Here is a 12,667-nt window from a genome sequence, read left to right on the forward strand (position 1 = left end):
ACAGAGGTATTTTGTGTTCCTTGCCCAATGCAACATTCCTCTGAGTCCTAAGGGAAGGAGACCGACTGCTGTCACATCCTTTCTGAAGGGACCCACCCTCTCAGCAGGATAGCTCTGGTATGGCCAGCAATCCAACACCTCCAGCTTACCTTTCTTTTTCTTGCCTTTTAGACCTAGAAACCTATGAATTTGAGGGAAGCCCTCACATACCCATGACGATATTTGTGATGGATCCATGTGATTTCTATACTCTGGCTCAGAGGGCTGCTGGGGAAGAGCAGTGCCATAAAAGATGTCCGTTTGATCTTTGCTTTAGTAACTGGCAGAACTTACACGTATAGGAACATGAATCACACACACTAATGTGTGACTCATGCATGAATGGGAAAAAAGTCACTTCAAAACACTGTTATTTTCCCCTCTCCAGGCCCTGGTAGAATGTTGAGGCAGCCCACCTCACCAGGAAAGCAGGTGGTGGTGAAGGACAGGGGTATGTGTCCAGACAGCCCTGCAACAGCCGGTGCAGGGTGGGCAGAGCTGGCCCAGGGTGGGCAGAGCTGGCCAAGGAGGGGAGAACCCCCGTGGTGAGCCAAGAAAGAGCCAACCACCCTGAACTGGGAGCTGAACCTCCAAAGACCAACTGGACCTGCCCTCACCACCTCCGCCACAGCTGGCTGTCAGGAGCATCCCTGAGACAAGAAGACATCGCCACTTTTGTCGCAAAAGCAAGTAAACTCCATCAAACATTCCCTCGGTTATTTGTACCCTGTTGTACCCTGTGTCTCCAGGGTGCAGGAGCCAGGGGTACAGGGGTGATGGGGTGTTGGGGACAGTGGCGTCAAGGAGCAGCGCTGTGACTGTGCAGGAGGGACCCCATGGCAGCACCCGAGGGGTCAGCACTGCCGCTGGTGAGGGTGCACCTTGCGTGCTGTGTCCAGTTCTGGGCCCCTCAGCTCAGGAAGGACATGGAGGTGCTGGAACGAGTCCAGAGAAGGACAACAGAAGCACCTGGAGCACTGATGGGAGCCCTCGAGGGAGCTGGGGCTGTTTGCCCGGAGAAAAGGACGCTTAGGGAGGACCTTGCTGCTCTGTACAACTCCCCACAGGAGGCTGTAGCCAGGCGGGGGTCGGGCTCTTCTCCCGGGGAACCGCAACAGGACAAGGGGACAAGATCTTAGCTGTGCCAGGGGAGGTTTAGGTTGGGCATTAGAAAGAATTTCTTCACAGAAAGGGTGATTAGACATTGGAACAGGCAGTCCGGGGAGGTGGTGGAGTCACGGTCCCTGGAGGTGTTTAAGACTGAACGTGGCACTCGGTGCCATGGTCTGGCTGACCAAGTGGTGCTGGGCCATCGGTTGGACTCGATGACCTCAGAGATCTTTACCAACCTATATGTTGGTGACTCTGTGACAGCGCGGGCAGCCGCAGTCCCGACCCCGGGTCGCGCTGACGCTGAGGGGTCCCCGCGGCCCCTCCCCTCCCTCCGCCGTGCCCCGGTCCCGGCCCGCCCGGGGAGGCGGGCGCCGTGACGCCAGGGCCGTGCGGCGGCTCCGCCCCGCGAGGCCGGAGCCGAGACGGAAGCAGCCGCCGCACAGCAGCCGCCGCCTGCAGCCGGAGCCCGACATGGCGCTCTGAGCCAGCCCCGGCCGCGCCGAGAGCCGCCACCCCGGGGGGCCCCGAGCAGCCGCCCCCGCGCCGGGACCGGGGAGCGGGGCATGGGCAGGGCCGCTGCGGGGAGCCCGGCGGGCAGGGGACAGCGGCGCTAGCGACCCCCGCCCGCCCTTCGCGCAGCGCAGCCCCGCGGCCGCGAGGTGAGGAGCCGGCGGCGGGCGGGGGCCGGCGGGCAGGGCGGGGAGGGAAGGAGGGAGCGCGGCCCGCGCTGAAGCCGCCGCCTCCCCGCCGCTTTGTCCTTCCAGGCCCCGCCGCCGCCGCCCAGGAGAAAGAGGCCGAGATCGGGGAGCAGCGGGCGGCGCCCGCCCGGCCGCCGCAGCCCGCCATGGCCCACTCGCCCGTGGCGGTGCAAGTGCCCGGCATGCAGGTGAGCTCCGCACCGGGCCCAAAATGGAGGCGGCGGGCCCGGCCCCGGCTCCGGAAGCGGCGCTTGCGGCCCGCACCGGGCGGAGCCGCCGCCGGGGCGCGGGGGGCCGCGGGTGGGCGAAGCAGAGCGGGGCCGCGGGGAGGCCGCGTTCGGGCCGGGGGGAGGCCGGGCCGGCCGCCTCGCCGGGGGAGCGAGGGAGGGAAGCAGGGCTGCTCCGAGGTAACGGGAGGCTTCGGGGGCCGCGTACCTGCAGCCCGGCGGAGAAGGGATTCCTCTCCCTCCCTGCCTCCCTTTGTTCAGGGGTGGCCGCGCCGCATCCAGGAGCACGTAAGAGCCTCTAAAACTGATTAAAGGCGAAGTGAAGTTAATCGCAGGGTGTGTGGGTGCGCTGTAAATGACAAACCAGGCGCGCTGGCAGGCGGACATGCTGCAGGACTTCCCCACCACCCTGGCTCTGGGCCTGTAGTGCAGCTTCCCGGAGGACCTTGGGATTCATGGAAAGGTGGTATAGCCAGGTCTGGTGGGGACAGAGCACCGGGGAGCACAGTCTGGCAGAAACCTGCACCTCTCCTCGCCTGGGAATGAGGCCTAGTGTCGCTTTTGTATGTTTGTCTTACCTGCTTAGAAAACAAACATGTTGGTACGTTACTGACTTTCATAGGAAAGGTGGAATACCTCTGAATCTTCATTCTTACTCCACTGGACAACCTGATACAAATTTAGCCAGAGATCTTTATCAGTGTAAAGGAGTTGAGAATCCAGCTCGTTTCAGTGCTGATTTTTGTTTGTCAGACACTGGCAGCCCAGTCATTGTTTTGAGCATTCTCTTAACTTCTGGGATAGTCATACCTGTATAACATCAGAGTTTTTTTCACTTCAAATAATACAGAAACATTTATGATGCATCTCTGTGTATGTGAGAGATACAGTAGAGAGTTCAGGAGGCTTCAGAACAAAAACTTAATATAGCTCTTGGTCAGGTAATTTTATGACTTCTAGAAAGTGTAGAATTGATGTATAAACAGTAGTTATATATTTATGCCAGTTACAGTGCTATGGTTTAGTTTACCTTTCTCTTTTCTAATAATTTTTAGGCTTTCTGAAATCTGTTAAATTATGGTCATTCACTGACTTTCTGTTTCTATAAGAGGACACAAGGCACATCTTCTAAGCCTACTTTTTCCATTGTGTCAGAATAACTGTTGCATTAGAACATCCTGAAGAAATTTTGTGATAAAAGATTTAAAGGCTTTAGTCTGAGCTTCTTTAATTACAGCCTCTGGGCTTTCTAGTGTGTTTGTATTTGGGAAACTTCTGTTTCAACATTGTAGTTTGTCAATTTCCTATTTTTATATCTGCTTAATGTATTGCTGTCCTATTTTCTGTAACTGCCAACAGAAAGGGACCTTGAAATTAGTTAAGGTTCTGTTTTTTCATTGTTATACCAATAAACTTTATCCTAATAGCATCCTTATTCCCACTACTATTGTTATTAGTGTAACCCCAAGATATATATCAGTATATTAAAAACATTTTTTAAACTATTGGGTAAATCCAGATGCATAGAATTAAACCACAGTTTTTTCCTTGGTGGTGGTGTTTTTGTTTTTGTTTTGTGGTTTTTTTTTTGTTTGTTTTGGTTTTTTTTTTTTTTTTTTTTTGTTTTTTTGTTTTTTTTTTTTTTTTTTTTTTTTTTTTTTTTTTGTTTGTTTGTTTTTTGTTGGTTTTTTTTTAATGGAGATGATTACACAAGTCGTGAAACCCTCAGAATACAAAAAAAAAACAAATAGAATTTGATATGATGTTAATCTGCTCATCCTTCTTCTAGAAGAGTCATAATACAGAGTGTTTTAATTTAAAAAATAAACTGAAACCAACACAACAAGTGCATGGCAGCCTGAGGTAGAAGAGTTGTTTCCTTTGGGCTTTTTTAACCTCTCTGGACTATGCAGGCAGAATCATCTAAGTGATGGTAAAAGTGTGCCTGCTTCTGCTCAGTGCTAAAGTAAATGTGTGGTGATTGATTGAAGAAGGAATAAACAGGTTCCTCTGTGATGCAAGATGTAATAGTTATGTTAAAACTATCACTGTGGGAAAGTGTAATGTCAAACCTCTCATTTTGTAATCTCTGGAGGAAAGATTTTATTGACTATAACAGTTGGAAACTGAATTTGTCAGAGAATGTCACAAGCTTGAAGTTTTCAGCTTTATTGTCACCTTATGCTTTCCCTTACGTTTGATTATACAAAAAGTATCAAGAAAAATCCAGAAATAAACATGTTATGCAATTCACATACTCCAAAACCAAGGCTTAAGACAGTTTATCACCAAAGTATATCAGAAGCTTTTTTGACTCTTTTAAGATTTTTCATCTTATGAAGAGTCATAAAATCCACCCCTTTAAAAAAAAACCTCAAACATGGAAAACTACAGAAAATCACACAGAGTTATTTTGGTGAACTTGGAGTCTGACTTTAGTCCCCTGGCAGCAATGGCAGACCCAGAGGTGGTATTATCTGTTGCCCTTATGAGTAGTTACAGAGCCATTTGTTTGTGTAGTGGTTACATTCTCTTTAACCTGTCTTGTGTCCCTAACAAAACCAAATTTTATACCTAACAATTCTTGCCTCTGCAACAACTTCCTAAACACATTCAATTTCCTTGCTCCTTTGGAAAGGCTCCACTTGATGCAGTTGTGCAGTGTTAGCTTAGCCAGCTGCCTAACTTGTACTTGGATTCAGTAAGATCCAAGTACTCAGTGTGTGTATAACATGAGTGAAGCTGAACATGATGTGCCAAATCATGGCATTTTACACAGAATCCAAGGTGAGATGGGAAATGGAAGGGGTGGTGAGCACAGTTAAGGTGTCCTGGTTACAGGAAGCACAGTTTCCAGTGAGCTTGATTGTCAGGTTTGAGGTTTTATTCAGTAATGTCACAGTAACTTTGTTCCTTGGGATAAAAATATTCAAACTAGTTCTTAGTCTGGAATGCTTTGAGATCTCACAGTGAGAAACCTGTTCACCAGCACTGTCTTCCAGGAATCCAGTTGAACTCCTACAGAACATTTCTGGATACAAGCTTGCAGGACACACGTTGCCTGTGTCTTTGCCAGCCCAGGTGCTCAGAAGAGCTGGAGTGAAGAAGGTGTTGGAGCCCTTATTGTTAGTCCTGAGTGCTCTTGTATTGCCTGGCAGACAGAGTGCACACTTCAGAGGCTTGTTTGTTTCAAGTGATCGGAACATTTCAAGGATGTCGTTTGAGATTGATGTGTTTCTGATGAACTTATGTTCCTGGCAGCATCTCACACAATGCTCCAAAGCCCTTTACAAATAAAAGAGGTTGAAAACTGTTCACTTGCAAGTGAGTAACAATTAGGCTTTCTAAGGTGGACAGGCAGGCTACTTTTCAATATGTCAGCATTTAAATTTTCTGAAGTAGACTGTAAATTTGCTGGAGCATTACTCAAGTAATAAATGCCTTTTTTAGCTGGTGGAGTTGTAATGTATAAACTTACCCTTTTCCTATTCTAATTTGTCATGCAAAACTGTGTGAAATATTAATTTATTAACTGATGGAAATATTGATTATTCTCACTTATATTTTTTGTTAGTATGTGTGTCTTGGAACCTGGTTTGGGGCTTTATGTCCCGTTATCTCTGCTATCCTACTCATCTGAACACTTTCTGTTTCCTTTCTCATGGCTTTGTTGATATCTCCTGATGCTGTATGACACTAGTTTTGAGCACAGCCAGAAAGGTTGTTTAGAGCTGCTCTCCATCTGTTTTTGCTGGCATTCAGTCTATCTTGCAATAAAGAACCTAACTTCCTCTAAAAGTGTAGCAGCCAGGAGCATGTGACCTGTCAGGCAGTGTACTCTGATTCACAATTAAAGGATTGCTTGATTAAATGAAAGCTTGGATGTCAAGGTGAGCTTTGCTCTCTGTGCTGCTGGTTAACAGAGGGCGGCCTGAGCCTGGCAGCTGGAGAGTCCCTTCCTGCAGGCTGCTCAGGGGCAGATCACTTAATACCTAGCTGGGTGAGTAGAGAAAGATGAGAGGTAGTGTTTAATTTGGTAAGTGGTCTTTTTCATAGCCCTAGAAAAAACCCCACATTTTCTCTTAACTTAGTGCATGTCTAGAAATGTGTGGTACCTAAAGCTAGTCTGGGAGTGTGTCAGATTTCTAGTAAACCTTATGCACTGAACTTAAAAGAGTATGGCTTCTGTTAAGAGTAACCAGTCTGTTGTTGTAAAATACTTAAATGTTTAGAAAGTGCATGTTAGAGAAACTTAAACCTTTGAAGAAAGAGGAATTCAAGGTTCTTTTCATTTATTCCTCTCCTAGGAACTGAGCTGTATCCAGATGCTTCTACAGCAAATTTGAAAAGCCTTTAAACTTTTACTACTGAGAAACATGTCTTACTTAAGGAAAACTGGAAAGTCTAGCACTTGTTGGACCCCAGGAGACTTCCACAGTGCCTAGAAAACTGATGTCTTATGATTAAGTTGATGTGGTCTGTGGTGTTTTTTCCAGTTTCAGGTCCTTGATTGGTACTTTGAGCTGTGGTGCAGGTAGACAATATTTTAAGCCTTATGGAGAGCAAGGCTCTTTTCTGTTTGAAGCAGTTGTTTCTTTCCTGGTTGTGCAGAGCCTGCAAGCTCTATTGTATCTAATAGTAGATTCCTAAATCAGCTCAGGCTGTATTAGCTGAACTTGGTTTTTCCTTCTTTTGCCTCATGATAAGTTACTCTGGTGGCAAGAAAAGTGTGGCTGGCTCAGTCATCCTTGTAATGTCTTACTAGTGTCAAAGGAGGAGAGTAGACAGAGCTCTGAAAAGTGTTCAGTACATGGGAGCTGTGCAGGTAAAATCACCTGGAATTCAGCAGATGCTTTTGTCAGGGTTAAAAGAAAAAGTCCAGTCCTGTAGTAGCATTTTCTGTGCATATTTTACTGTTTTATAGACACATTGAGTGCTTTGACTTGGAATTCAGAGGCAAACCAGCTGAAGCTGCAGAGAGCACATAAACCAGCTCACCTCAATCTCTGTGCTGTTCTGTACCATCATACACTGTCAGTTTTGGGCAGAGAGTAGTATTCCCCCAAAGGTAAAAACATTACATCTGAAAATAGAGTTCTAACTTTTAAAAATATATAATTGTTATTTTCTTCTGATTTTAAGATTGAATATATTTGCAGTGGCTTTTTTTGTACTCCAGTGTCTCAGCTTTGCAAGTCCTTACAAAAGCTTTGTCTTGCTTTTCTCCTTTTTCTCCAAAAGGAGAATGTATAGCAAGCAATAGTTCAGTAATATATTGCAATTTTTTATTTAGATACATATTTTGAGGGGAGGAATGTTTCTTTCTGTACAGAAACTCGGTGGTACACCAGGAGGCATATATATGACTGAGTGTGCCTCTGCAGCAGCATTTGTCCTATGATACCTGTGAAATGTATTGGTGAAGATAGACAAAAGTAGTAGCCCCAGCTTTCAGTCATCTATAAAAGTGAAAGATTGAATTTTAAAACCAGTAGTAAAAGTACCACTTTTCTCTTTAGTGACTGTCTTCAGATTTAGAAGTTGTGAAATTTGGAAAATTATAAGATACTGTTGTTTTGCCTTTCATTTATTCGTAGGGACTGAATTTAATAATTGACAGAAGCGTTCAGAAATGTGTTTTGGGAAGATGAGATTGGAAATGAATGGTATAAAGTTGGTTTTGAAGTGCTTCTGTGATAAATATTTTTTGTCATGCTGTAATGTCTGTTTGTATGGTGTCTTCAAAGCAATAGTTGGTGAGGTATCTATTGCGTCAGGAGTCACTGTTCCAAGTCCTGCTATTTCTCTTTTACAATAATTGGAAAGAAAATTCCTTCCTAATACTGCCTCACCAGCATTTATTTAAAGAACTGTCATTTGTTCTTTAAACTTCTTGCAGTTCTTCTGGAACATGTCTGTTCTGCTGATTAGGTGAGGATCACTGAGCACACTCCTTAGCTCTGAAGGAAAAGTTTAAATCTCCTGGGAAGGATGCCCACCTGGTGATATTCACTGAAATCTCTGCCACAGGATTGCTAACCAAATAGACTTGGCAAAAAGAACTGAATCAGAGAAATTAATACAGGTACTGACAAGGTAGCAGTAGCTTGCTGGTCTCATTCTTCTTCATATTTTGTGCATGTGTTTTTGCAGAGATGGGATATATTGATTCGGTCCATAGCTCAAGAGAGAGCATGGCTCCAACTTAGTTCCTTCTTCATAGGGAAAACTTTGAAGCACTGCACAAAACTGCAGTTTTTGGAAGTGTGTATCCACGTTTGTGTTGCTGAAATCTGGATGGTCTTGATTGAGGCAGCATATCTGAAGAAGTTTTCTGACAGGGTCTGTTATGATTCTGCATAAATTCTCTGCATCAGTGAAGGAAAAAAATGAATGAGAAATGTGCAGAAATCTGCAGGTTTCACACTTGAGCCTTGGAAGGGAGAGTGAGAGCCCAGAGTGGCTTCACTGTTTACATGAGCCAGAATTCAAGAACCATGTGTTCAGTCCTGGAGAATGGAGGTTTTTTTCCTGTTTCCTCCTGCTCCCCAATCTTTTGCAGGCTTTCCTCTCAACAGGATACTGTTATATTTTCTGAATATCTGAATAATGTTGACTGGGGGAGGATCAGAGGGTGTCTGTGCTTTGCTGGATGTTGAGTTGTGTTTCAGTGGAGCCTTCTATGTTGAGAGCTGAATGCAGAATAATTAAAACGTTGTACAACTTGAAGCGACCATGAGTGTTGTAGCATGCCTAAATGTAAAACACTGAGTAAAAAGATTGAATTGATGTAGATCAGTTAAAACCATAGAGAATTATGAGGGGAGCAAAATGTTCTTGCTGTTGATCTCTCACCTAGGAAGGTGTCATCTGGCAGCTGGTCATAGCAAGAACATTTTCACATTCCTGCACAGCTTTATTCTAGCCTAGTTGGCAAGAAGAATCTGATTTTTTTTTTTTTTTTCTCTCCAGGGTGTTTCTTTTCCTCCCCTCCCCCTTCCCCTTGCCTTTTATGTAATGAGATGCTTTGCCATGGTATGAATGAGCTGCAAAGTAATTGAAAAAGGAGTTTCCTGAAACGGGCAGGTTAGTTCTGGCAGCAGAGGTTTCTTTCTTTACAGCTCATTTTGGAGTGGTATTTCTGGTTTTTCCTTGTAGAAAAACCTAGTTTCCTTGTGCTTTTTGTAGCTTCAGGTCCGGTATCATTGATATGATCAAGGGCCAGTGTTCAAGAAGAAAGTACAGCTTTCAATCTTGTGGTCCTCTAGCCTTAGGGGAGAGGACAGAAGCTGTAGGATTCTAGCAGATTGGTGTTTGCCTTCCTTTCTCCAAATGGTCCCTCCCCAAATGAGAGGAACAGTGATAGCCTCTAAGTATGGGGTCCCACTTGGGGTGCATTGCAGGCAGTCACTGTGCCTGGAGCCTTATCTGTGGTAACTCAGCTTGTGGCCTGCTCTTCTTTAACCCACCCACGCTGTGGTTTGGAGCCATCCTTTTTCAACTAGTGTGTTTGTGCCTCACTTTAATTTTGTTTGGCCTGAAAATAAGTAATGACTTCTTCAGTGGAGAGATTTAGCAAAAGTACTAATGTGTGTCATACTTGAGGTCTTTTTGCTACTTTTTAGTTTATGGATTGGCAAGTAAAAAACCTGTATTTTGTTGCTATTTGTGTTCTAGCTGGCTTGTAGTATAATTCTAATCTTATTTACAGGAGGAAGGTCTGTGTATCAAGTCCTTACACAGGAAATGCCAAAATGGCTTCTAGAGTGAGAAGGCTTGTCAAATTTATGTAACAGTTGCCACTTAGCTGTATTTAAATATTAGGAAAATGGTTGAAATGCTGTGGTGACATAGGTTATTGCTGGCAGAGTTCTGACACGTTTACTCCTTTAAATGGGTGTGGCAAAAATAAAAAAATTGTTTGTGTACTGATAAGCAGGCTGGTGCTGAAAGGAAAGGCACACTGCTAAAAGTAGGCTGCAGCCCATAAATGGTTATTTTTCCATATTGCTATTAGATGTGGCCTTTGAAACCTCTCTGCAGAGTACATTTTTCAAATCAGTTCTTTAAATGGAGAAGTTACAAGTGTTCTTAAGCAAGGAGAAATTGCAGTAGTCCTTTATGTTCTGGCTTCTGATTCAGGTTAGTTCGTTGAGGTGGGTTGGTTACTCATTCAGCAGTCACTTGTCCTGCACTGTTCAACAGAGAAAATGAAACTTGTGAAAGATCAGTTTGTTGAACTCTCACTAAATGCAGAACAGAGTTAGTTGATACACTGGGACACCAGAACTTGTTAATATCTTGAGCTGATTTCTGTCTCCATTTCAGGATGTCCATGCTTCTAGCTAGAAAACATTCAACCACTCACATCTTTTTGAAATCATAGTAAAGACTCAATCATGTAATTTGTGTGTCCCCCCCACCTTAATTTCTCTGATTTTTTTTTAATAGGCTGTGCTCCTCAGAGATGTTAACAGACTGGAGATTATGCGGCTGTATGCAGTGGTTTGAGGGCATTTAAAAAATATACTAGATGGTTAAAAGGTATTGATACATAGCATAGCAGCCAAGTGGGACTCTGAACTGTAGGATGTGTAGGATATCAGTTATGGAGAAACTCACGGTCATGGGAAATTTCTCTTTCTTTCCTTTCCTCTGTGCAGAGTGCTCTTTATAAATAATTGGTGTAAATTTTTTAAATTGCCTTGTGTGAAAGAGCTAATCTTTGCAACATATGGTATTAGTCTTTTTTTGTGCTTATTTATGCTTTTTCCTAAGCTGCTTTATGTTGTGTGAAAGAAAAGCTAAGAATAGAGGAAGTGAGTTCAGTGGTTTCCATTTCCAGCATAACGTACAGTTGACAGCTTGCATCTGCCACAGGTCAGAGGTGGTTTGAATATGAAGGTAGTTCTTTCCTTAAAAATCTGACAATAGGTGGATTTAAATGCTGATTCTAGAGTTTTGATAGTCATGGAAATTCTCAAGCAGCTTGCCTTATGGCTGACTTGATTAAAACAAAGCCACACGTTTTTGCTTGCTGTTTTTGCTTTTATATGAAGTTCCCTAGGTTCTCACTAAAAATAGCAATGAGTCTTGGCCTTGTCAGATAAGAGAGATGTTTCATAAAGAGTGTAACAGAGATCAGGTCCCATTTAAGGACAGCAAAACCCAGATCTAGTTTTTATTACCCACTGAGTAGAAAAACTCGTAGATAATGTAAAACTTTGATAAAATCAATTGTTTTGTTGTTAAAGTAATATTCTATGCATATGTATTACACAGTTCCAGTAAATATAATCAAATCCTGATATCTTAGTCTTGAACAGGACTACCAGGGCAACATCAGAGTTTATTTATATGCCAAAATAGCTGAAAAAAAGTGTGTATGGGTTCAAGATGAAGAAAAAGAGATGTCTACAGGTTCTTCCCTTGTCTTGAATGTCAGCAGGTTCATTTTTTCTTACTCTTTTTAAGTAATAATGGATCTGCACCTGTGCCTTCATTAACTTCAAACTATTTAAATTTTTATGTATACACACACACATACATGCCTATGGCACAGTTTCTGTGAGTTACTTCCTTATGCAAGTAAAATATGAAAATATATACAATTTATGTGAATAAATATTGTTGCATGTTTTAATATGCATGGTGTATAATTAGTGTGTCTATATGTGTGTATATATATAAATATATATATATACATATATATATAAAATATCTGAAACTACATGCAGATAGCGTATGACAAGAGATAAAGAAGACTTATCTGTTGATTAATACATTACTCTTAAGAAGTACTGTAGCCTATCAGGTTTGTCAATCTTACTCCCTCTTAATTTTATTTTTGGGGGGGTCTGAACAGAATAAAAATTTAAGAGGTACTTTATTATCTGAGAATTGGTAAATGCCTGAAAATGGAATTGCTTGAAATGACAGTCTTTTAAACACAGGTAATTCTGATGGCTTCCAAAGATACCAGGACCTATTAGCTGCTATAGTAGTGTGTGCTTGAAAAACATGAGTAAACACTCTATGGGCTTCTCTTACCAACGTTTTCTAAAATCCTTTGAACTAATTATTATGTCTTTATTTAATGCATATTTGGGTAATGTCGGTGTAAGTGTAGGTGTGCTACTCTGTAGCAGTGCTACAATTCCAAGGGAATGTCTATTCCAGATAAAGCCTGAGAGATGCTTGAAAGTCCTCATAGTGTAACAGCATTCATTCCTCAGTCAGGTTTTGGAAATACTGTTAATAAAAGAGGATATATGTTCTCACACTGACAGACTACTTAGAATAAATCTCACAGGACTGTGATCTGGACACAGCCTGTTTCTTCTAATTTGGTCTGTGTCATTAGGTTTCTGTATCATCTTGGAAGTTACATATTCAGTATGTTTTAAGTTTGCTTTAAAGAAAAAGTTCAGAATTTGAAGAACAGGTACATGACAGGGTCAGAGGTGAAAAGGTGAGTCAGCAAGTCAGTCTTGTAGCAGAATACAGCCAGGACGTTGCTTCAGAAACATGTGTTTGTTGGAATCAAAGGAAAGAGGTTATATAAGCCAGATTGGCAGAATGCTTGACACA

General features: G+C 43.1%; 1 protein-coding gene across 1 annotated transcript in view; it reads left to right on the forward strand.

Annotated features, from left to right (window-relative positions):
* Positions 1–1,559: 1,559 nt before the first annotated feature.
* Positions 1,560–12,667, forward strand: part of STK26 (serine/threonine kinase 26) — a 30,578-nt gene continuing 19,470 nt past the window's right edge. The window contains exons 1-2 of the mRNA XM_041396388.1: positions 1,560–1,811; positions 1,917–2,038. Coding sequence (XP_041252322.1) covers positions 1,997–2,038 — 42 coding nt within the window. The 5' untranslated portion in view covers positions 1,560–1,811; positions 1,917–1,996. The remainder of the gene's footprint in view (positions 1,812–1,916; positions 2,039–12,667) is intronic.

The sequence above is a fragment of the Onychostruthus taczanowskii genome, unplaced genomic scaffold (assembly GCF_017590055.1).
Source record: "Onychostruthus taczanowskii isolate IOZ18803 unplaced genomic scaffold, ASM1759005v1 scaffold13, whole genome shotgun sequence".
NCBI classification, from domain to species: Eukaryota; Metazoa; Chordata; class Aves; order Passeriformes; family Passeridae; genus Onychostruthus; species Onychostruthus taczanowskii.